Raw genomic sequence first — 25,989 nt, 5'->3', positions numbered from 1 at the left:
GGGCCATTCCTCATCCATTTTCTCCCTACCTTTTCCATGAAGCTATGTAGAAAAACAGCACCCAGTTAGCAGCTGTGAATCTACAACATTGTGACCATTTGAGCCCTATTTGAATTCTGATGTCCTTGCTATGTGATACCTTGCATTAAATCAAACAGTATGACAAGGGTTGACTGAATCCTGCAATAAACCAATATATTCTTAGCGACAGGGATGACATAAAAACAGTAGGCTCTCATTGTAATTAGAGGGTTTATTCCATTCCAAGAGGGTTCATTCAGGATGCTTGCAGTAAATAAACTAAATCACAGGCTTACCTAGAACTACAAATGTGCTCAAATTCATTTTATGAGATTATGCTGGGGTTATTTCGTGATGACACAAAACATTAAACTATCTGCGATATATTTTACCTAATTTTCACTTAACGCAGCTTTTAGTGGATTTACAAGTCATCAGCAAAAACTGCTGACCCAACAGCCAGCTAGCTAATCAAGACCAGCTACAAATTTGACATGGTTCTTAATAGCTTGTTTTCATATACCAAAAGGCAAACATACAACAGAAACCGTTATCAGCCATAACATATTCACAATTTAGCATTTCAGTCACTGATCCGTCTGATAATCTATGGAACTTCCGACGCCTTCTCGTCTACTTTGGTTAGGAAAATATGAACCTTCAGCGGCGAGCACGTGCCCCCGGAAATGACGTACTTATGGAGGCCTACTCAGTGATTCCTCATACAAAATGATTCTAATAAAACTCCACAAATAGACGATTGAATATCCGTGCAATTTTATTCGGCGCGTATACACTAATTGTAGAATTCAAACGAATTGCCTATTAATGGTCTCGGTGAACGACGGTGATATATGTTGAATTCGGCGCTCTTAGAGGGTGTAAACACGGAGGGAAGCTGAGCGGGACTGTCGGGTGACGTCACGCAGAGGCTGTTACGCCTCGCGCACAAACTACGCGCGTGCATAAACTCGGTGCGCGTGTATGTTGGGGGATGGGGGACGGGGACGGAAAAGCTCCCGCGGTGCTGTAATTTAGTGCTTCTTTCAAACCTTCCATTCCCTCTCTACCTAAATTATTTGGTGTAAATTTTGCCTTCGCTGTATGTACTCTAGGGAAATAATATAATCAAAGTGGAACATCGGTAGCTACGACTGTTACAGTGGAAGCAGGAAAACGGCGAAAAAATGTATTCCAGCGGAGCAGCTGGTGGTAAGTCATTTCAGTTAGCAGGCTAGCAGGCTAACGGTAGGCAGCTCACGCTAGCTTGTTTTGGTATTTCAGCTGGAGGTCCGCTTAACGTATTAAAGGCAGCGCGGTTCATTTGTTTGCACTAGTCTTTGTTTTTGTTCGTATTCTCGCTCGGTGTATGTTTAGTTTTCCGTTTAACCTTTGCGAGGTTTTGCCGGCCCAGGTTGTTATTAGCTAGCTAGCCTGTGTTGACCTGGCTTTCTATTGTAGCCAGCGAACGTTGGCTAGCTAACTAGCATAGCTGTGAGGCGCTTAGCTACTTAGTTAGCTCTGTGGCTGGCTAACTAGCTAGCAACGTATCCGGGCAACTTGCTGGCTGCTCCTGTTTCGACGCTTTTGAGATCTGGCGTTGTCTGCCAGTTTAAAACGACACATGATATCCAAAACAGGTTACATCCCGACTTATTTCTTGTCTGATATGTCACACTCCTTACTTCCCGAGCTCTCACGTAAAGCGACAGCCAGCTGGCTAGTTAAGGTTGGAGGGCTTCACAGTTTAGCTCGCTTACGTTAGCTTGATAGCTTGCTAAGTGTTTGAGGAAAGTGTTTAGTTTGCTAACTAGCTAACTTGCAATTGTCTCTGTTCGGTGGTAGTATCAAGTGAGTACTCCTAACCGAACTTATTAAACTTATTCGATGCATTGCAAATATTGAATAATATTCCCTGTCACCTGGCAAGCTAAACTGACGCTAGCTAAGTTAGACAACAAGCTAAGTAATAGGATGGCTACCTTGAATGTTAATTAACGTGAAATAACTTCGCAAACTCGCTAGCAAAGTTGCCGACGTTTCAGGAGGGATGCTGCTCGCAATAAAATATGTATTAGTGTTGCTATCGTCGGAGTATCAGTTAAAGGATTTGTTATTTTCTTGTTAATTGTTTGAAAGTTATAACTTTTGGCTAATTGGTATATCCATACGTTAAGATACTGTAAATTGGGCTGTTACCAGGTTTTCCATTTTTATCCAGGTTGTGTAGGCCTACGTTATACATACATTAAGACACTGTTTTCTGTGAGGAATTTAACAACGTGCTAAAAACAAAAAAAGGTGGCAACTCATGGGTATTTCAGAAGAAGCCATGGAAATTATTCATTTGTGGTTTGCCCACCTGTTCGTTAGCAGATAAAACATCCCTTATTTTAGTTGGGACCACAAGCAACTGACCTTAGTGTTAACTGTGCAGAGGTACATTCTCCTTGGGTAAAGTCTTATGTTAGTACAGATCCATGTAGTAGAATATTCTCGTGTGTGAAGAATAAATATGATTTTGCATTTGTCTGTTAAAACGGCAGCAGTGTGGCGTAGAGGTAAGGAGAAGGGCTCACAACCAAAAGATGGGGCGCTGCTGGTGTACCCTCGGGCAAGGTACTTAACCCAGAACTGCCTCAGTAAATATCCAGCTGTATAAATGGATAAAATTGTAACCTGTTGTATGCAAGTCACTTTGGATAAGAGCATCTGCTAAATGAAAATAATGTAATTAAAAAAACTTTGGCCTTAAGGCTTAATCTCTGTGGTAAGTGTTGCTGAAGTAATGTCTATCTGTCCATCTTTGCACACTTCCTTCTGTCATAAATTAGTCCTGCAGAGTAAATCAAAATTCAAGTACAACACGGTCTGTTTTCAAAGCATTAATTGCCCACTGTGCCTATTGACTTGAATTACAATGATAAGTTGAACACATTTTAAAGTTCAAATTGTATTCTGCTAAATGACATGTGAAAGAGTTGTTTTGAGGTATACTGTGTTCTGCGTTCTGGTGGAGGAACCACCGCCTTGTCTTTATTAGGGCAAGTGGTTTTAGGTGTGGTTAGTCAGCCTGTTGCTTGGCGATATTGATAAGGGCATTACCCTGTATTGCCTGCAGTACCTCCCGGAGAGGTATATCCCTCAGACTTGCGGCTATCTTCAGCTGGGCCTAGCTCTGTGTCGGAGGTGATGAAGCATGGCGTGTCCTGCTTTGGGAAATTGAAATGTAGGGAATTTCACACTAACACATCCATTTTCCCCCACGCTGTGCTAGCTTGTCAGCGGTGACATACATGCAAAAGCTCTTTAGCCAAGAACACGTGGTTTGCCTTCAGAACATCAGCTGCTCACGTAACTATTGCGCCACTGAAGTCCACTGCTGCGGTTCTCTTGGAGTCAGGGATGGCGTACCACACACATTTTTAAATCTGGGAGTGTCGTGCGTGTCACCACCGAGGATGCGGCTATGATTACCGCCACCATTATGGAGTTTTCTATTGTCTCCCTAGCTTGCCCTGAGGTACCTTAATTACAGAGCACAACTCCAGGGCATAGAAAATCACCTCTCAGATCTACCAAGCCTCCTGGCTTCTTCTGTCTGCTCAGTTTGCTTTCATTGTTTGGTGTGGTGGGGTTGCTGCACATGGATCACATAAGCACTCCTGTTCTTGTCTTCCTTAGTTTTCTCTGTCCAGCACTTTCTGATAAGGCAGACACTTGAACTACATTGTGTCTATAGTAATGAGCCGAGACCTTGGCACTCACGCTGAACTCGTTAACTGCTCCTGCAGAGTACTAGCTGGGTTTAAGCTGTCATTTATTGTTGCCTCCCAACTGTCCCTTGTATCTGTATTAATGATTGTAACTGTTGGCTGGTGACTCAGTAAAACCCAGCCTTCTCCCCCTGACTGGTTAGAGACCTGCTGAAAGAAAAATAAAATTGTGATTTTGTCTTCTATAGCTGCTGAGATGTGTGAGGGGCCCCACTCCACCGGGTCAGTTGGTTCTGGTAAGCGCTCCTGCCATAAACACCAGTAGTTAAGTAGAACACTGCGACAGCCTGCCATACCCACAAGTAGCAGCTGCTGCATTTTGCCATCAGCGTCATACACCAAACACTGCTTGGGCAGACTGAGATCAGCATACAGACGCTAGCTGTAAATGAATGCAGCCAAAAGCACACAAGAAAAATCGACACAGTGGGTTAGGAGAGGACATGACAGAGCAGTGCCCTGATGTGTCACTTTAAAGAGGAAAGACCCATTGCTCGTTTATGTTGCGGTTGCTCAGCTGAATCACTGTGTAACGTCTTTAAGTTCCGTACACTGGGAGGTTAACCTAAGACGTGTGCGTGGCAGAAGAGTGTAGCTGATAAAATAGTTTTTGGGTCATTTTATCTGAAAGTAACATGTTTTCTGACATGATCCCCATAAATGACTAATATGGTCACGCAAGCTGTGTTTGTTCAACTCACCCCTCTTTTTTTGTAATTCAAATGTTTAAGTGTGCAAAGCGTTTCTTACATTGTACATTTGTGTGATTATGGTGTCACTGTAAAGCTTTTTGCATTCCCTGGTGCATTACAATATTTTTCAGTAAGATTTGGAACATAAATATTAAAAATGTTAAAGTATTTGTGTATATTAATATATTGAAGTATTGCTTAATGTTTTTTGTATTTCTTTGTAATAATTCACTGATACCAAAGTCAAAGTAGTGTTTTATTTATTTATTTTTAAAGGGTATTGATTTTATGACTGCACAAGGTCACATTTCTAATTAAGATTTTCATAAGTAATTTACTCATTCAACAGCAGCTGTTAATGGACAGTCAGGAGTGATTTATGCTGAAATACCCAGGAACACACGCTCTCTGGTAACTGGCAAATTAGCCTAGTGACAGCTAGTCGAAGGCTATATTGGACAAAGTTGTTTCAGTGTAGTCACGCTGCATTTAAATTGTAAACCAACTTTCTTGCAGCTTTCAGTACTTAAGTGAACAAAGACAGACCATTTGTTTGTGAGATCAGTGTGGAAAAACTACAAGATCAGCAGCAGCAACTTAGAAAGCTAAAGCAGAAGAAAAATGTTTACCAGCAGTGCTTTTTGTTTGGTTGCTTGGTTTGTCATTATCTAAAACGATCCTGTAGACATGAGACCTGTTTTGTGTGCATTTCAGGTGCTTTTGTAGGTTTTGAGGTTGTGTCCCTGGAAGTTGAATCTCTGGGTGGTGGGCATTATTGTATTGCACTTCAAAATTTCTTTTCCTCCCATCTTGAGTTAATTTGACTTGGTGTGTGCATTTTGAGGTGGAAGTTATAGTCTGTGTTGTGCTGCTAATTTCATTCTGCTTGCGTTTCCCTTACTTCAGTTTATATGCTCCAAGCTGGTCACTCTGAACAGGTGTGTAGCTCCTCATGGTACATGCAGGCATGCTTCCTGTCATCGTGTAACTGGGTGCCCATGCCAAGCGGTGGCATCTGCAGTGCTCAGTCATAGTCCCAGCTGCCACCATGTGGGTGGCTTCTTTTGAGGCTTGCCGGGTTTCACCCTTGGCAACGGCCCCACTACACCTCCAGGAACAGTGGCTGCGAAAATCAGACCCTTACTGCCCTGCCCCCAGGCTGCCACCACTGCTTCAGAATCTTTTGCATCATAATTCAAGTGTACACGTACATTCAGAGAAAGTCATCTGTAATGAGTGCATCATATATGCCTCGTGACGTTTTGAGAGCGCGTGTTTAGTCTGACGAAATGCCCCTTGACATGATGTCCGCAGTCACTGCCCAGCTGCTTGTGGCAGCGGAAAGGAGAAACAGCCCATCGATATCATAGGGGCTGTCACCATATCAAGTGACATTTCAAACAAATTACGATTTGGCCCACAGACATCATGCAATGACTCACAGTGCGGTCATTCTGTGTCATGCAGGTGCGATGGTAAAGATGCAGGCGAAGGTCAGCGCAGCGGCCTGCCTCTCACGTGGCGTTGCTAATGACACCGCCCCGCCTCTTGCATCGACGCTTGCTTTTTGGAGCACTTTAAAGCCATCAGAAACCCTCCAGTGTGAGCAAGTGGAAGTCCTGATATGTGGATCAGTCTAAGTGCTGTTATATTTCCAGAGAAAGTCATGAGAAAATTAGACCCGAATTCTTTGCGTGGCCTTTGCGTTCTTCTGACTGGAGCCAGGTCTGGCGTCAGCCTCAGTTATGCCTTTGAAATGATCACTGGCCCTCTGTGGGAGTTCTACTCTGGCGAGGGCATGTGTAAAAGAAGCATTTTCAGAGTCATCTTTCTCTCTGCTAATAAAGCCCAATGTGAGCTGAACTCCTCCTGTTCTCTCTGCCTGTGTTTAATGTCTTGTCCTTTGCACGGTTATGCTGCTGCTGCGCTGTTGACTTAACCCGTTTAGTTACTGGACTACAGCGTGTGCATTCCATTGCTCCGCCCCCTCTAAAGAAACACTCTTTCCCCAAAAAGGAGTGAAAGTCCATGTGCCACTCCCACAACTGTCCATTTTAATCTCATTAATTAACGCACAGTGCCAGAGCTGCCTGCTCACCTGGTACTTTAGGCTCAGGACGGCACCAGATTGCCAGTGCATTCCAACATGCACAGACGAATGTACCGCAGCATACTGTGTAATTCTATGTATCTGCCATTGAGGAAATGGTCTGATTGTGGCGTGAGGCTTTTGTGCAGATGCCAGCTCTGTGTAACCTGCACCTTTGTGTATATTCTCACCTCCTGTTTGAAATGGTGTAGAAATATACTGGCTGCTGCCTCTTCTTATTCCCACATGGAAAATGATCAGAAAATAGATTTTGCAGTAGTAGAAGTCCTTGTTTTACCAGTCAGTCGTATTGTCTAATTTTAGATGAGATTTAGACGCTTATTTAAAGCTGTTGGGCCCGCGTGGCCAGTAATAGGACTCCAAGGATTGGAATCGTCTACCCTTGCAGTAGTGAATCAGACTTGCGAAGTATCAGAATGATAAAACTCTGCAGCTTTACATTAATAAAAAGGGTTGAGTCCATTCCTTCGGCTGCTGTTATTATATTAGAAATAGACTGATCAAATGCACACCAAATGAGCAATATACTGATTTTTTTAACTGATTTTTTTAACTGATTTTTGGGGCACCACACGGCTGTCTGAAAAATTCTTTTTTGTCTAATGATAGTGTAGTAATCATGTATAATTTGGCCTTGATGTTCTGGGAAGGCTTTGTAAATGTTAGAAAATGAACCACAGAGAAAGTGTTCGAACGGACATACTGAGCTCGTATCAAACATGGCGTTCATAATGCCCGAGATGTCAAAGTGAAACACTTTTCTTTGCTTTCATTTTCACATACGACATTGCGATCGCTGTCATTTTGCCTCTTGCGTAAAACATGAGATTCTATAAGGCTCTTATCCCCGCTCTTGCAACGTAGACTCCATCACACTTTGAACTCGGAACCGTCTCGCCAGAAGCTGGGTTTCAGCGCGGTCGATAGAGCTGTCGCTTTGCTCAGTCGAACCTCCCGCGCCTGGCTGTTGCCACGCACACACCCACCAGGAACAATACAGCGCGGGGGGGAGGGAGGGGGGGAGGCGGACGGTTGCGAGAGGCGCGGTTATCAGAGGAAGAGTGACGTGGGTGTGCTGCGGAGCAGAGCGCCGCCGGGGGGAGGTGTGTGGACGCAGCCGAAAGCTGAGGGGGAGAGATAAGAGGGCCAGGCCTTCTCCCCCGCTGCCGCCGGGCCTGCGCCGCAGAGAGAGGGGCTCACGCCCTAGTGCTGCGGGTGGCTCAGACCGCGAGCTTAGCAGATAGCGCGCCGTTAGCGCCTCCCGGAGAGCAGGGTCACACTCATCCATGCACCGTCAGTCTGCTTGGGAAATGAAGCAGTAACGTGGGAGTGCAGAAGGAAAGACTTCACACCTGCGGGTTTTAGAGGAACACAGTGTTACACCCCAGCTTAAGTTTCAGGCTAAGTTGCAGCTTAAGTTTCAGGTTATTGAAAAATTTGAATCTCCCCGTAATTGGGTATTTTACCGTTTCTTTTTTTTATTTTTTATTTTTTTATCCCTTTGTCCTCCAGACCCCCCCTCTCCTCCGGTGCCGGAGTATGTATTCAAACCCCCACAGAGGCCGGATTTTGGCACCATGGGCAGGACAATCAAACTGCAGGCCAACTTCTTCGAGATGGAGATCCCAAAGCTCGAGGTGTACCATTACGACATCGACATCAAGCCCGAGAAGTGTCCGAGGAGAGTCAACAGGTAAGATTACTCAGCTGTTTGGGCAATTTTGTTCCCCTTTTTTCATCAAGAAAAGGTACTTTCTCTTTTGCACTTCTCATGCATTGACGTTGCGTTTTGATGTAATGATCTGAAGGTAGCGCTTTGAGCCATGTCAGTAAGTTAGTTTAGTAATAAGTTTATTGTCAGTAAGTTTAATTGGTCAAAAACTAAATTAAATACACGTTAGTATATTGGTGGACTAAGTGTGTATGAATGTTTTCTCTCTAAATCTGATGATATTGGGGTTTTCTTCTTCCTGCCTTTGACAGAGAAATTGTAGAGCACATGGTCCAGCACTTTAAAACGCAGATCTTCGGGGATAGAAAGCCAGTTTACGATGGAAGGAAGAACCTCTACACAGCCATGCCCCTGCCAATAGGAAGAGAAAAAGTAAGGAGCTCTGACTACTCTGCACAGCCTGGCCACTGCTAGTAGGGGGTGCTACACTGCTCTGCTTTTCTCAGCTCCTCAGGTTTCTGCACGTTACATCAAACCTCTGCTTAACGCACCCTCTGTCTTTTTCATCTCTCCCCAAGCTTATTTTCAGAGCTCCAAACGGGAAGGATGGGGGAGTGGGGGGTTTTGAAGGTGTTGAGAGGTAACACTCAGCCGGGGAAAGCTGGTAAATTTGCACCGGTTCCCGTCCCGCAGGTAGAGCTGGAAGTGACCATCCCGGGGGAGGGGAAGGACAGGAGCTTCAAGGTGGCAATAAAGTGGGTGTCCTGCGTCAGCCTGCAGGCGCTGCACGAGGCCCTCTCCGGACGGCTGCCAAACATCCCCTTCGAAACGATCCAGGCCCTGGATGTGGTGATGAGACATTTGCCCTCTATGAGGTAAGCCTCCCCCGCTCGGAGCCTGCGGTCGGCATGCGCGCAGCGCCTGCACACAGCAGCCAGTCAATCGGCATTTTGTTCTCCGGCCGTTAACGTCGGGAGACTCGGGCACCACGCTGGCATTGCGGCTGGTTAACCAAGCATCTCTGCTGGAATGGGAAACTGCACAGCTGTGTCAAGCCAAGAAACAAAGTAGCTCTGAGTGTGCCGAAAAGAAACAAAACAGCAATTCTAGTGCTGCTAAATGCGTGCTACTCTTCACTGTAACAGTCACTCACCAGGGAGTTTATGAAGTTATGAATGAGTGTTTGAGTTGAGGTTATGAACACCCTCCACTCCCAAGGAGCGTGAAAAGTTGTCATTGCTTTACTGAAGTGCAAACACGCTACTTGAATATTAATGTTTGTCCTGTGTGTGTCATAACGTGCTTTGTGTGCGGAGAGTGAGTGTGGAGGAAATTGAATCCGCTCTGGATGGAATGCAGAAAATGCCTCGGGAATTAAATTATTAAAATGAGTTTTAGCGTGCCGCTGTAACAGCAAATCCTATCTGGCTATATTCATAGAGCGGTCGAGTAGTAGGCAAGTAGCTCAAGAGCACAGCGTTTATTTTCCAAGTGAATCATCCGACCTGTTGAATTGGGAAATTTCGCCATGTACCACTAGAGGGCAGTGTAGGATCATATTACAGATCATGACCACAGAGGTTAGGAGGGTTTCAGGTTCTGATTTGACAGATTTACACGTTGTCAGCAATTGTTTCTGGCTTTGATTTCTGCAAGCTTGATAGATGTCGTAAGGATATTGGTTTCAGAGCAGCCTTGGATGTGTTCAGAAGTGTCTTGGCTGTAGAATGCTAATCCTCTGCACCCTCCCCTTTTCCCCAGGTACACCCCCGTAGGCCGATCCTTCTTCACTCCCTCAGAAGGCTGTTCCAACCCCCTGGGTGGGGGTAGGGAGGTCTGGTTTGGTTTCCACCAGTCCGTCAGACCGTCGCTATGGAAAATGATGCTGAACATCGACGGTAAGCGCCGTGCGCGTGCCGTGCTCTCCGCACACAGCATAACCGTAACTCTACGCGGCTGCTTTTCGGGGGGGGGGTTTCCTCCGGAGATGGCAGGACGGTCTGTTTTCAACGACACGTTTTCTTTTCTCGTTAACGCGCAGTATCGGCCACCGCGTTCTACAAGGCCCAGCCCGTGATCGAGTTCATGTGCGAGGTTTTGGATTTCAAAAGCATAGAGGAACAACAGAAGCCCTTAACCGATTCCCAGAGAGTCAAGTTCACCAAGGAGATTAAAGGTGAGCCCCGTTTCCCTGCAGCACTTTGCTTTGTGTGTCTCGCCTACTGTGAGGATGATCCCTCTCAAACTAGCTCTCGCTCTCAGGGTGCTTACGGTATCTTGCTGTGCATTTGTAGGAGCCAGCATTAAAGCAGCACTTGCAACAGAACAGTAGAGAATTATGTGTAGGTTTCTAAGACTCTTACTGAACCGCAGCGGTAGGGGCGTGACGGGTAAGAGAAGAGCTGCTTGGCGGGTGAAGCGGTGTGATAAGGTGGCTTTCTGTTTTCCCCCGCGGTGGCAACAGGTCTGAAGGTGGAGATCACACACTGCGGCCAGATGAAGAGGAAGTATAGAGTGTGCAACGTGACGCGGAGACCGGCCAGCCACCAAACGTAAGAGCCCGCCCCTCCCTGCAGGCACTCTGAGCGCAGTCGCACACAGCAGAACCACCTGGAAGGTACCGCGTGCGGCGAGAGAGGAGCGCCGGTCCAGCGTATGCCGCCTTGGTGCCGTTCCCTGGAGCTGAGAGCCAGGGCTGGGGGTGTGCCACCTTGCCGAAGCTTGCCGTTTAGCTCATTTATCTCATTTCCTCCTGTCCGCTCCCCCCAGGTTCCCCCTGCAGCAGGAGAACGGGCAGACCATCGAGTGCACGGTGGCCCAGTACTTCAAGGATAAGTACAAGCTGGTGCTGCGCTACCCCCACCTTCCCTGTTTACAGGTCGGCCAGGAGCAGAAGCACACCTACCTTCCCCTGGAGGTCAGTCCTGCTGCTGCCTCTCTGAGCATGAGGTTTCTGCAGCCGAGCCTCCTTCAGCTTCCCCTGCAGCGGTGAAGCTCTAATAGTCAGGATGTCACCTTCTCTCTGCATAGATGTGCGCTGCGATGCACTTGTTTCTACTGTGCTTTACTTAGTCGGTTACTGCCTGTGTCGCTGCTAACAGGCATTAGCAAAGACGATCTACATGATCTTTTTATGTTTTTTGGAATATATATAATCCCGACACATGTTTGATTTCTGAAGTATTCTGATGATTGCCTGCATGTAAACGGTGGTGATTGTCCCCGTGCGTATCGCCTGTAAACTGCAGGTTTGCAACATCGTGGCGGGGCAGCGGTGTATAAAGAAGCTGACGGACAATCAGACCTCCACTATGATTCGTGCCACAGCCAGGTCTGCACCTGACCGGCAGGATGAGATCAGCAAACTGGTGAGCGTGCGGGCATGTTAGCCCTCAGCCAGTCAAGCCTCAGCATAAGCATATAGGATCATGGGCTCCACTGTTGTGGGGCAGAGTGTATATGGCATTAACAGTGCTAAGGAGGTGCAGGTTAACTGGTTAGCTACACTCTTGCACCACAATCTACATTTGCTTTGAATTGAAGAGAGCCCAATGTTTTGAAGTAAGCAGTGCGATTGTCAGGGTGTGGTTTGCTACATATTACAGTGCAAGAGTTTGTGACTTTGCTTACAAAGGTATGATGAGGCAAGCCTGTATCTTTTTATTGATGTCTCTTTTTGTTGGCAGCTGCATTATGTCACAGTTGCTTAGCAGATGCACTTATCCAGAGCGACTTGGATAGTCTACAGGCTTAAAACGTTATCCATTTTTACAGCCCGTTATTTACTGAGGTGTTTCAGGTTAAGCACCTTGTAGTGTTCCTTACCATTATTCCACGCAGACGCCCCAGAAAAATAAAACTAGCGAGAGTGAATGTTATTCTCTTGGTACATTGTTCCCTATGAATTTCAACGTGTGCTTTCCAGATGAGAAGTGCCAACTTTAACACTGATCCTTACGTTCGGGAATTTGGCATCATGGTGAGGGACGAGATGACGGAAGTGAACGGGCGCGTTCTTCAAGCGCCGTCCATCCTGTACGGCGGCCGGGTAAGCGCCCGCCAGCCCGATCACCGCGGAGCTCCTGTCCCCGCGTGAACCCCGCCGCTCTAAACCAGATGCCCTGGCTGCGTCCCAGCGTGGCGTCTCATGCGGCTGTTGCTCCCTCCCCCCTCCCTCCCGCAGAACAAGGCGATAGCGACTCCAATCCAAGGCGTGTGGGACATGAGGAACAAGCAGTTCCACACCGGCATCGAGATCAAAGTGTGGGCCATCGCCTGCTTCGCGCCCCAGCGGCAGTGCACCGAGCTCCTGCTCAAGTGAGTGCGCCCCTCCCCGCTGTCCCGCGCGGCGCTCCTGGGACCCTCTTTCCCGGGAGCGTCCCTCCGTCACTCTTGAGCTGTCATTAGCTCTGCTAAGGCGCCTTTGACTCGATTGGCAGGGCGTTCACAGACCAGCTGAGGAAGATCTCGCGCGACGCGGGGATGCCCATCCAGGGCCAGCCCTGCTTCTGCAAGTACGCCCAGGGGGCCGACAGCGTGGAGCCCATGTTCAAGCACCTCAAGTACACCTACCAGGGCCTGCAGCTGGTGGTGGTCATTCTGCCCGGGAAGACGCCTGTCTATGGTGGGTCGCCCTCTCCCCCTCTGTCTCTCTCTCTCCCTCCCTCTCTCTTTTTCTCTCTTTCCCGCCAAACACTCATCCTGCCTGCACACATCTGCTTGGCTCATGTTTTATGAGTCCTGCTACTTGCTCAAATGTGGGTCAGCAAGTATTTGCTTTTTGTCACTCCACACTGCTACTGAAAAGTGAAGTTTTTATAAACGGTGCATGCACTGATAGCAGTTTGTTGGTAGCTAGTAGTTATTCTGTCGGAGTATATGGAGAATAGTTTGTCCGAGAGACACGTTTAGAAAGCGTATGATGGTACTGTTATACGTATCCCCCCCCCTTGTGGATGTTGGAATGATGTCGCGAGTAGCATTGGGAAGTTTGTTACGTTTACATTACATTTGCTTAGCTGGCGTTCACATCCAGAGCAGCTTGCATAACTCACTTTTTACACGTTGGCCGTTTGCAAAGCTGGATAGATTAAGGAGTTGGCCCGAGTATACAGCAACAGTGACCCATCTGGGGACTGAACCAGAAACCTTTAGGTTGTGAGCCCTGCTCTGTAACCATTACGCCACATCTCGGTGAAAGGGGCTGCTCTGAGTATAGGAAGCCTCCAGCCGAGGCTGTGGCAGTCAGTCAGCTCTCTCGGTCGGCGGCTCCACCGCTGGCGGCGCTGACGGCGTCCCGTTTCCCCCCTCCCAGCTGAGGTGAAGCGCGTGGGCGACACGGTGCTGGGCATGGCCACGCAGTGCGTGCAGGTGAAGAACGTGCAGAAGACCACGCCCCAGACCCTCTCCAACCTCTGCCTGAAGATCAACGTCAAGCTGGGCGGAGTCAACAACATCCTGCTCCCGCAGGGCAGGTGAGTCGCGGCGGAGTCGCCGAGGAGTCGCCGCGCCTGTCTCACGCTCTTCGCGGCACCCTGGCCGCGCGAATGCGTGAGTGAACGCAGTGTGGCTCTCGCCCGTTTCCAGGCCCCTGGTGTTCCAGCAGCCAGTCATCTTCCTCGGTGCAGATGTAACCCACCCTCCTGCGGGAGATGGCAAGAAGCCCTCCATCGCTGCGGTAATGCCACACCCATCAGATCACCAGACAACATCCTGAAAAAGAACAGTGTCTCTACCCATTACAGCAAACTGAGTCAGAGACACATGCAGCATGAAATTGTGTATCAATGCTTTCTATTCCAGTATATTATACAGAAGTTTGGTTTTCTATAGAGTATCGTGTATACATGGAATATTTGTAAGTATATTTAGAAAGTAAGACTACACAATTACAATATATAATTTCACTTACACCTTGCAAATTTCAGTACAGCAGTACAGGCAGGCATGTGGCTCAGTGACATTACCCCACCCCGGATTTGAACCTGCAGCTCTCAGGGGTCTCAGGGGTCCAGGTCTGCCACGTGTTTGACAGGGCGTTTCCCCGGTCTTCTCAAGGTTGTGGGCAGCATGGACGCCCACCCCAGCCGCTACTGCGCCACGGTGCGGGTCCAGCAGCACCGGCAGGACATCATCCAGGACCTGGCCACCATGGTGCGCGAGCTGCTGATCCAGTTCTACAAGTCCACCCGCTTCAAGCCCACGCGCATCATCTACTACCGCGACGGCATCTCCGAGGGCCAGTTCAACCAGGTCAGGGCTCCGACAGGCACACCCAGGGCGCAAAGCTGCGTGTGTTCTCCGCCCTGTGAGATGGCTTCACTCAGCTTTCCCACAAAAGCTCTGATTTACTTGGTCTGTGTTTGTAAAAAGCGACCTCTGTTGTGCAACCGAAGTTTAAAGCGTTCCATGTGTTTCAGCGGAAGAGTTTACAGGATGAGGTCATACCTCTTGCTGACTTGTCTGTAGCTCTGGGGTGTCTGTATCTCGATGCCAACAGGGTTTGGGAAAGCGAATCAAGTCGCCGAGCACATAGCGAGGGAGAAGAGGGAGAATTCCCATTTTCCACGTCTGCACGTGGACAGTGCATAGTGTCGTGGGCACGATTGGTCTAGGCTAGGGGTATGATCTTCGTTTACACAAAAAGGCAGCTGCCCCGGAATGACGAAACTGGAAGGAAACCGGAACTTACCCTCACCAGGTCGCTTCGTAAGTTTTCTGGGCCAGTCCAAACCGCCGCTCTGCCGGCGAAGAGCTCCGCGTTTTTAGTTGTCAAGCTTAGTTCAGTTGTATGTGATATTTTGTCTGAAAGCACAGCAGTCTTACATGAAAACAAAAAAAACCTTGGCGAAGAAAGGGGTAGGTGAGCTTTCTCTGGAGGACAGGCAGGTCCCAGGTGCATCATCACACCCCGCTTTCCCTCCATTTTGGCTTTTTAAAAAGAAATGCCCTCCCTCACGAACGACTGGCGCCCAATCAAGACGCAAGGCGTTGTCCCCAATCTCCATACCAGCCACCCTTCCGGAAGCACAGCTGCCATGGCACTAAATGAGTGCTAGTTTTAAACATTTTATTAATAACAAGCATGAGGAGTTATTATGCCCTGCGCACTAATGCGTGGGCATAGCAATAGCCTCTGTTTGAGACGGCTGCCTGAGCGTATTGCGGTCATCACCTTTCGCATGCGTGTCGCGCTCTTCTCCGCGAGGCACTGAACGAACCCCCCTCCTGCAGGTGCTCCAGCACGAGCTGCTCGCCATCCGTGAGGCCTGCATCAAGCTGGAGAAGGACTACCAGCCCGGCATCACCTTCGTGGTGGTGCAGAAACGCCACCACACCAGGCTCTTCTGCATGGATCGCAACGAGAGGGTAGGCTACCGTCAGAGATCCTGCCAATTTCAACAGCAAGCGTTGCTCGAAGGAGTCCGAGTCTTCAGCTTTTCAAGCACAGGACGGCATTATTCATGGTTTAGTTTTTTTGTTTTTTTTTTGTCAATAATTCTTTGCTCATTGTAAGTACGAGCTGTGTTTATTATTGGTTAAAATCATTTAGTGTGGAAACAATCTGCCATTGAGCTTAATTTCCTTAATGGAACCAGCCAGCTCGTTTGGTTGATAATTAAAGGATCTCCTTCCCACAATGTATTTGATTTGTGGATTCAGTCTGCCTCCTCTGCATAGTGGACTGTTTCCGGGAAGAAACCGAGCTGCAGCTACTGAAGGACAAGGCTTGTAATTTAGTTGTACTTGCGCATAGGCAGAATTAAGAAGAGCGTTTGGGAGTTGGCACAGAAATTGGCTGTAGGTATTAACCATGATGGTGTCTTTTGGTGTACCATTGATTTGTAAGTTGATCCTGAAACATTGCGATAACTATAGATGTGTTTCATTTTTAAGGTGGGAAAGAGCGGAAACATCCCAGCCGGCACCACGGTGGACACCAAAATCACCCACCCCTCAGAGTTTGACTTCTACCTGTGCAGCCATGCTGGCATTCAAGTGAGTATTCGGCCAGGCTGCAGGCGCGGCTGTGATTGGTCTGGTGATGTTTCCTGATGAGGACTGAGGGGAAGAGTCGCTCTGATCGGGCCGTTTCCTCTGCAGGGCACCAGCCGGCCCTCGCACTACCACGTGCTGTGGGACGACAACCATTTCACCTCGGACGAGCTGCAGGTCCTCACCTACCAGCTGTGCCACACCTACGTGCGCTGCACCCGCTCCGTCTCCATCCCCGCGCCCGCCTACTACGCCCACCTGGTGGCGTTCCGGGCGCGCTACCACCTGGTGGACAAGGAGCATGACAGGTACGTGAGACCCCCCATGCCGTGTTTGCTCTGAGTTAGCGTGACATAAAGGGGGCGTGTCGGTTCTTTAAGCGGGAGGAACTGAGCTGGGGGGGGGGGGGGGGTCTGTTACAAATAGTTATCAGAAAGTTTGGGATATTTTTAGATGGCACAGATGGCAATTTTCTCTATGCTCGGAGAAGGAGAAAGTAAATTTGAGTAGCACTGTTTAAATTCCCCCTTTCATTCCCGATTGGGTGCTGGATGTCCTGGATCGTAGCTGAGAGATGCACTGACAGTATGCTGCGGCTCTCATTGAACATAATGACTTGTGGGTGGAGGCAATGCAGAAGCCCTGCCAAAAGAATGTAACAATCGTATCAGCACAGCAGGCCGGTCAAAGAGGTGGCACAAGCCGTTTCCTCAGCCTGTCAGAGACGAGTAACAGGAGGGAGGTGCAGTTAGCCAGGTTGTGCGTGTGCGTGTGCGTGCGTGTGTGTGTGTGTGTGTATAATGAGTGTAACTCCTCCCTGCATTGCAGCGCGGAGGGCAGCCACACTTCGGGGCAGAGTAACGGGAGGGACCAGCAGGCCCTGGCCAAAGCGGTGCAGATCCACCAGGACACGCTGCGCACCATGTACTTCGCCTGATCCGCCAGCGCTGGGAGCGGTGAGAGCCAGCCCGGGTGGGGGGGGGGGGGCCCGCCCCGCGGTCGCGTGCGCGTGCGCACCGCGTCCCTCCTCTCAGCGGGTTCATTCTCACGCTCGCCTGAAAAACAACCCCCTACACGCCCGCACACACACACACAGGGCTCGCCTCCTACTGTACGTGGAACGGGACGACGCGCGCAGGTTCATGCAAAACGAAACGCAGCTCAGTTTACCTGTAGTTGATTAGGGGTGTCAAAACTGTCAGCAAAAGCCCTTGGTTCTCTCTCTCCCTGCATGTATGCTTGTTTCAGCACCACCAGTACTTAATTCAACCAATTACTCAACCAGGTCAACTGTTTAAAAGGAATTACGTTTTCATTAGTGAGACATGAAAAGAGTACTTACACCTCATACTGGGGCAGTGTTGCTGCGGTGTTTTATTCAGAGGTATGAGGTGCACAGTGTGTTACCTAACTGGACCAATTACACCAGATTGGTTTGAAACAAACTGGGGCGCACACTGCATTTCTACTCCTGCTGCAGCTCTCCATACATGTACTTGCAGAGAAAACGAAGGACTTTGTTTACACACAGCTACACACGTTCTTGACCTTTTTACATCTCAGATTTTGCATTCATGGGGAAGTATATTTTTAAATACACATTTGCATGTTCAGGGATGGAAATAAACTGCCATCGCATGGCAATTCGCTGGCCAAAACATGGCCCCAGCAACACGCAGATTTGCTTTGCTTTAAAACTGACATTGAAGTTTCCACAAACTGGTCTTGCTGAGGCAAGGGATCGTCTCACAAGTGACGCACGCTGTCACTCCAGCAGCCAGAAAGCGTGCGTGCTGCTCCCTGCATCAGCTCGCTCATTTGGTGGCAGAGGAACCACCTGCCAAGGCGCCGCATTCAATTACATACAGGGGGTTGACTCGGGTCAGCTTGCTGAATCGGTGATAATGGGGGGGAAAGATCATCACAATATTTACTAAATTGACTAGCAATATTTCCAGCCGTGTCATTCTCAGAAGGTCGATGAAGGAAATTCAGAAGGTAATGCAAGATGAACATTTTGGGCATTTTGTACATTGGCGTTACTGACAGTTCAGAGCAATACTAACCAAATGAAACGCGTTCGTAAAACTGCCCCCCCCCCCCAGCACTGCTTTTTGAGCGGTCTCTGTGGTTGCGCGGTTGGAATCGCCATGTAAACCCTAAAGCTTATTTCCATCCCTGCCTTTTAAACACGGGTTGCAGAGGGAGGGGAGGGGAGGGGTACCGAGGGGAGGGCGTCTCTGCCACCACAGCGCTGTGCTTCTCACCCCCACGCAACTGTTCAGCCAAACAACGGGAAGAGCACTGACCAAATGGGTACTGCAGGACTTACAAGTACTTAACACATCTGTTCGTCATTTCTTTTTCTTTTATTTTTCTTTTTTGTTTTTCTACTTTGAGTTTATTCGGGCTGTACAGTTTAAGTGTTGTTAGCCCCTCCGCTCGGTGCGTGGGTCGGCCGAACCACCAGGATTGCGTTCGCCGTGGAAACGGGACTGGCTCCCACCGACCTTACCGCCATCGTCGTCTTAAGGTTGGGTCTCCGCTGTTGTGAACGGGAGCGAATCCGGAATTTCCAGAAGCGCTCCTGAAATGAAATTTTGTCGAGTGTCACGCAATCCACCCTGTCAGTTCTTTTCGTTTTCGTTCGTGTTTTGATTGTTTTCATTGATTAGCATTTAGATGACTTGTGCGTTTGTTTTAAGCTTTGAGGACTCATTGTACCGAGACTGGGTGAAATCTCAACTTTAACCAAACCCCTGAGATTTTAGTGTAAATTCTGATTCATTTGGCATCGGACAGTATCATTCGCCTGCTGTATCTGAGTTGGCGATGGCTGTAGTAATGTGTGATTTGTTGAGGCGCAGACTTGGGGTTCAGCAGGATCGATATCCAGTGGCACTTTAAGCGAGAGAGAGAAGGATCTTCTGCACCTTGTTAAGCTCCCATACCAGCTGTCTAGTTCAACTGTGTATATACATGGTTCATAGTTTAAACACGTATACATATTGCCATTCATTTTGCAGCATGCTCTCTAATACAGTCCTGTGGCATACGAACCTATAAAACTATAACTGAAAACTCGCATTTTGAGGTATAATTTAAAGCCAGGGATAGTTTATTTTTTTAATGTCATGACTATAATGCAAAGAAGGGGTCTATGTCATGCAAAATTATCATAAGCAAGCTCTGATGCAAAGGTTTTTAGTATTTTTTATTTTTCTGGTTGTCTAGAATCCTGGGATGTATGGCTGTGGGGGGCTGGAGAGGCTTAGTGATTATGTACACTCAACTATATGAACACAGTGGCCCATGTTGTACTGTAGAAATGGGTCATTTTAGCTGCAGTGTGTCCACATTTCTGTATATCCTCAATTTTAATGCAAATACAGCCTTCCAAAGTAATCAATTTTTAAAGAAAAAAAGTTTGACTACAAATTACTGTAAGTTTTTTTTTTTCTTTTGGTTCGCATTAAATTTTTAGCATAGGATAATAACCTAGATTGGGGAGTGTGGTTGTAATGCTTTTTCTAACTATGCAGTGTTTTATAGCCAAGTATTTTAGCAGTATATAAATATCTATATATAAATGTCATAGGGGAATTCATAATTACTTATATGATTCATAGTGTTGTAGATTGTCATTTTTGAGCTGTGCATTTAACAGTATGCACCTTTATTGCTGTGGAGATGTTTTTTTCTCATTTGTATTGTTTTGTATATTTATAACAAAATCATAGTGCATCCTTTGTATGAGACACACCATTAATCACCAAACTAAACATGACAGACTATTTCCTTGTACTAATGGAAAATTAACATCCTATAGCAATTAAGCACAACTGGACATTTAATCATGGGTGCTAGTTTTACAGAGCAAGGATATCTAAGATTAACACTTCTTGCCCAGTTTGCATTTGACCCCCGCATTTACCAAAAAAAAAAAACTTAAGTCGATCCCTGAAAGTGGCTGTGAAGTGCTTCACCTGTTGAAGCAATCTTGGCCTTTTTAACTTTTTATTTGTCATTGTATTTATTCTTGTTTGTTTAAAAATCGATCTACTTTCTCTGACAGATTGTGTATAATGGGCATTCTTAGAATCAAGTACTTGATATTTTCGCTTAAACCCCCCCCCCCAGTTCTCGTCAGCGCTGGTCTCACAATATTTAAACACCGACGCACTTTGGATCGTCGAAGACGAGTGGCGAATTCCATCAGCTGAAGTGGCAGCTGTTGAAAAAGCAGGGCCGCTCTGGTGTAATTGTGTGGAAATGGCTTTGTGTACTACCTCTTGTTACCTGTTGAAATTAATGGTAACATTGCAGCACAGGTCATTTCTTCACAATTGCGCGTTATGTAGACAGCAGCAGGATCGAGCTGCACGTTGTGTCGCTTGTATTCTGAACGTGTTGGCCTTGACAGTGCATGCGCTCTGTGTCACGCGCATTGGTTTCCCTGTGCTGTTCCCACGTGGAGAATCATTCCGCGCTAGCTGGTAAGGCTCAACACGCGCGAACGGAGCTGGCTCTTTTTGTAGTCTCCGCCATAATTTTACATTCTCTTGGTCGTTTTGCCTGACGGAGCAGTTAATGATCATTGTAAGATGTGGAAGTGATACGTCAAATAAAATTGTATGAAAGTCGGTCAGAGCTGTGCGAAGAATGAGTAATGAAAATGATTGATTGTGTGATGGTATAAATAAGATATCTGGGCTCAAAAACCTTGAATACTCAGCAGTCATGTTCATATAATCTGGTTTGTAAGCATACATTTGGACGTAAGTATTTTCCCCACTTTGTAATTTTATTTGGCTGTTTTGAATTTGACAAAACACTGAAGTATTACTACATTTTTATTTAAAATGGGCGAGTATCACATCTGTATGTGTAATGTGTACTTTCGTTATACACATATCCTGGTCTGTAGTTGCCAGTGTACTTCATGACTACCTGGAACACCACAAAACAGTGTATTTGTTGAATGTGACTTTGCAGCCCTTGAAGTGGTAGTGTCCCTCACTTACCCACTGACTGGGCGTCTCCCCTAAAGTCGTAACATTACCTTTGTTTCACCACTAGATGGGGGAAAGGGCACTAATAAGGGGATTCACCAAAGTAGCTGCAGCTCCCCAGTGGCGCCTGTCTGCATTTGCCAGTTCTAACACCTGCTTCCACTCAGTATTGAGCAGAAACACTTGAAATGCCCAAAGTCTAACAGAAAGTAAATGTAAAGTGTTTACATATCCAATGGAATGTGATATTCCTGTTTTGATGTGAACACTAAAATTGTCAAAACCAGCCTTTGGGATCATTTTTTAAAAATTTGGTTACATCAGCAGCCTGGCTTTTCTTTCATTTTTTTAATGTGTGATGTGTTATTCATGTTTGAATATATATGTATATGTATGTGTGTGTTTTTTTTCTGGTGACACATCTACTCAATAGCAATTGTGGTTGAAAAATGCTTATTTGGTTGAGACGATATACCCTTTGAGTTTTTTAAATTTTTTTTTTTTTTTTTTTAATGTGGTCTTAACTGTTGTTACTACTTGCTAGTATTTTTCTGATTCACACCAGCACCTTAGACTGACAAATCTGTACAGCATGTGTAAAGCCATTTATGCTGAACAAAATCCCCAGCTCTGTGATTTGCACTATAATAAAATAATTTCTGTAGACCTTGCACGGTCATGGATGCAGTGTGTCACAGGCATTACAGAGAGCTGTGCTTCATGAGTAGTGAAGACAGGAGCAGCCATTTGGTGATTACAGGATGTTGGGGGCGGGGCTACAGTGGAGTATTTTTTCCAATCAGTGAAGTTTCCTGAAGCCTTGGTCGGTCATTCGTGGAGGATTGAAAGTAGGAGGAGTCAGTGCTGAGGAAAATGCTGAGTACTTGATTGTTCAATACAAGGCGAAAGGCCTCTGTAATGTGTCTCATGTGAGCGCCACAGCCTGCTACAGGTTATTATTGGAAGTGAGGTGAAAGACACTGTTCCAGGGCTGCCTTCATTCTCACTCAGTGGTGATTCACAAGGAAGGGGAAGAAAACCAAACCTAGACGTTGTACTTGACAATACTGATAAAGTAATATGTGTTGTGAGAATACCAGCTCTTATTAAGCTTTCTTTAAGTTGGGTTTACACACGGAGCAAACAGGTTTTTTTTTCTTCATTCATTCTAGTACTTTGTGGGGGGGATACGAATAAGGTTTACTGTCTGCAAAAAAAACCTTTCAGATGTTTGTCATAAATTCCCCTTCTTGGGGGGTTTTTAAGGGCGGAGGTTTCTGTGTCTCTGGCAGAATGTACTTGACCTGGGTCTTGAATGTCAGTGTCATGTACACTAAGCTGGACAGTCTGTAAGAGAAGCCAATTTTTGGGAGTCAAGATTGAGAACAGAGCCTGTGTCTGCCAGCATCCTGGATTATACACCTAATTTTGGCCAGAAACGGGGTGATTCTGTAAGAATACAGTGATTAGCCAGTTGGAGTGCATTAAATGTGAACGAATGCCAGCGTTGAGGAAGGCAACATTTCACCCATTTGACTTGCATGACCATGATCCGATTGCCTGAGATTCTCGTTAGTCGTGCGTTTTACCATGTTTTTTGTGCAGCCGTTCCCTTCTAATACGGATTTGTCTGCATTTTGAATTAGTCTTTAAACCGACTGTTAGGATGGATATTTTCAATTTTATATCAGCACACATACTTACTCAACGTGAACTGACAGATGTATCACAGTATATTATATATGTGGCAGGGAGACTTCAATAAGAAAGGACTGGGATTTATAAGATTGCATTATTGCATTATTGTCATTTAGCAGACGCTGTTATCCAGAGCGACTTACACGGGCTACAGTGTTTTTATTTATTTTTTTTTACATTATCCATTTATACACCTAGATGTTTATTGAGGCAGTTGTGGGTTAAGTACCTTTCAGTACCCCAAGGGTACAGCAGCAGTGCCCCAGCGGGGAAATCGAACCAGCAACCTTTTCAAGCCCTGCTCCTTACCACTGTGCCACACTGCTGCCCTCGCAACCTTAATGCATTTAGTAGTATTACTAGTAGTACAAGCAGTAAGCAGTAGTACTAGTAGTGAGAGCTGTCATAGAAACAATAACACTAATCATACTAGTTGTCTTATCCCAAACAACTTAGAAGGCTACCACGACAACGATAGGCCTACATTAATCATATATGAACAATAACACAGACATGCAGAACAGACAACCGCAGAAGGCCAACCATCAGAGCAGATTTTTCACTGCCCATACATTGCTCAGGTACATTTCTGAATGTGTATTTCAAACCGTGATTACAATATAGCAGACTGAAGATGTGATTCTCATGCAGACTTTATCCACAGATAACCTAGCTACCTACAGGCTAATGTTCCTTCACATTTTGGCTGAAGCGGGGAAAAAACAGCCAAAGGTTTTCTTTATTATTTCCAAAGAAACACTGCATAGATGCTGAAAAGATTTTCACATATCTGAATAGCACTGTCGTGTTTCAAAAGAATATTAGACACAGGATTTCCTTAAAAAAGCAATTACACCTGCAGGATGACACTGCAAAGACTAAGTTTAGCAAGGACACACTGAAACTTCCAGTCAATACATTAAAGCAGTGTGTTATGGTAGCTAAATGCAACTGCATGTACGTTATGTATACACAGTAACTTTAATTAATGCCAGAGATACCTAAACAGCGAAACGAATATGGTCTTTAAATAGTTTAATAGTTTTAAGACAAACTGCTCCTTCACTGGGTTTTTCCTCCTGTCACTTTGTAATTTAAATGCAAAAATCTGATAATATCCAGCTACAGGGATAATCGGCTGCACAGCTCCTGCCACCCTATGATTCATTACATGACCTCACACCTCTACATGAGCTTGGGAACTTGTCTGGTAGCCCCTTCCCCTTCCGAGCACCATTCCCAACTTGGCCTTTTTCCTCAATGGCCCCCTGGTGGCGGAATGAGCTCCCTGCAACCATCGAGTGCAAATCGGATTTCCCGAGTTCCAGCGACTGACGTGCTGAAAAGTAGGATCAGGATCATAGCTCTCATTCTCGTGTGAAGCGGAGCGCTCCTATGGCAATGAAACGGCGCTCCCACCGCCATAATTTCCCTTCTCTAACTCCGTTCTCCCTTCTCTCTTCTATGTCGTAGGAAGACTTGCTTGGTGAAATCAAGCCAAGTTTTAAAAAAAAAAAAAAGCAAAAAAAAACTTGCGTAGGACTGTATTACACATTTAGTTGAAGGTAAATGCATTAACACATCAGGGCTTCAAGTTTGTGTGAATTTCACTGTGGTTATCTGCAAAAGCAGGTCTCTGCAGGGGAAGGTAATTTGGGGGAAAGGGACCAGGTGGACAGGTGAGAGGTGGAGATCGTACAGCTTTTTTTTTCTTTTTATTGGAGTAGTTCATCAGTAGGCGCTTAGGGTGCTTAGGGACACAAAGTAAGGAGACCTGCCGCCCCTTTGTAAAGCACCAGTACAGTCTCTTTTGGAAAAGAAAGTGCGAGGCATGGCTAACAGTCCTGTTCTTACATCTTTGATTATGCGAGGGCCTGGACCTCTTAACTTGGTATAAATACACATGGTTTTTGTTAACCAATAAAGGAGGTGGTGGTAAGGTCATGCCACTCTTTGCTAGCAGTTGGCCACTTTTCTGTGTAAGGAATTGGTACCACCATGTTGTCGATCCAGTCCCTGAAATTGTTGTTATTGCAGGCACTCTCGTTGGCGTAGCCTGCCAGAGTGTCAATTGGTTTTTGATTAACCGAGTGTCGGTGTTTGGTAGGCTGTGGGACCTGATGTTGGAGAGGACAGCAGAGGATAGCTCTCCCCTCCCAGGACAGGTGTGGAGAATGCCTGGCCACGTTGTTTAACCGGCTGAAAGAAGTAGTACAAAGTCTTGAACGTGGGCACACTGTGATCAGTAAAACCCAAGGCATATCATCTACCAGCGTGACACATCGGCTCATTTTGTCTGTGGCTTATGTATACTAGCCCGTGTTGGTGCTGACAGGAATATATACTGTAGTTTATCAGATTTGAGCTTCATTTGGTCGTACAGAATAACTTGTAACACAGTATTCTGTGTCTTTGTGCATTTGTGTGTGTGCGTATGCATGGAACAGTAGTTAACCCATTTCCCAAGCTAAACACTAGGTGTAGGATGTATTTATTTATTTAGGGGTGCTTTTAAATATAGTTTCTTGCATCTTGAGGTACAGCACTGACTGCCATTGTAAATTAGCAAAGAATGTATTTGAGCACGCAAAGGAATTACGCGGAAGGTCGCATTGTAAAACGTTAAAATGACTCTTACCGCCAGTACTGAAAGTACTTCTCAAGCAAAAACAAACCAAAATTTTTTTTGCTTCTGACAGTTTCGAATACCTTTCCTATTTACCTGTGTTAGGTTTGTTGATATTCTGGCTTCATATTAGTTGGTGCTGAGTGTTGCCTTTTCAGAACTTGAGGAATCCATTCCTTAGCTTTGTGCTCATAGTTCTCATATGGGTTTGCAGGTTAATGCATTATGGAGTGTCAAACTGTCAGGCCCTGTTTTGCAATGGCAAGCTTCAGGACTCTTTCTGGGAAGTGCTGTCTGGCCTCTCTCACTGTGGGTTTTAGGTCCTGCGAAAGGTAGACTGTCCCTTACAGACCAGGCCACAGTTGGCTAACATACCAAGCCCTGCAG

The 25,989-nt window shown here is 46.4% G+C and overlaps 1 protein-coding gene across 1 annotated transcript; it reads left to right on the top strand.

The window, feature by feature from the left end:
- Positions 1-1,016: 1,016 nt before the first annotated feature.
- Positions 1,017-18,363, top strand: ago2 (argonaute RISC catalytic component 2). The gene is made up of 20 exons (XM_036555568.1): positions 1,017-1,233; positions 3,986-4,033; positions 8,112-8,292; positions 8,583-8,703; positions 8,965-9,146; positions 10,033-10,169; positions 10,313-10,447; positions 10,736-10,823; positions 11,041-11,188; positions 11,520-11,639; positions 12,197-12,319; positions 12,455-12,588; positions 12,711-12,895; positions 13,586-13,745; positions 13,858-13,948; positions 14,329-14,523; positions 15,505-15,639; positions 16,168-16,269; positions 16,375-16,574; positions 17,095-18,363. Exons 1-20 carry the CDS (start codon positions 1,209-1,211, stop codon positions 17,201-17,203), a joined length of 2,619 nt encoding a protein of 872 aa, XP_036411461.1. The 5' UTR covers positions 1,017-1,208; the 3' UTR covers positions 17,204-18,363.
- Positions 18,364-25,989: the final 7,626 nt, after the last annotated feature.

The sequence above is a fragment of the Megalops cyprinoides genome, chromosome 21 (genome assembly GCF_013368585.1).
Source record: "Megalops cyprinoides isolate fMegCyp1 chromosome 21, fMegCyp1.pri, whole genome shotgun sequence".
Taxonomy (NCBI): Eukaryota; Metazoa; Chordata; class Actinopteri; order Elopiformes; family Megalopidae; genus Megalops; species Megalops cyprinoides.
This window is presented reverse-complemented; position numbering and strand designations above follow the sequence as displayed.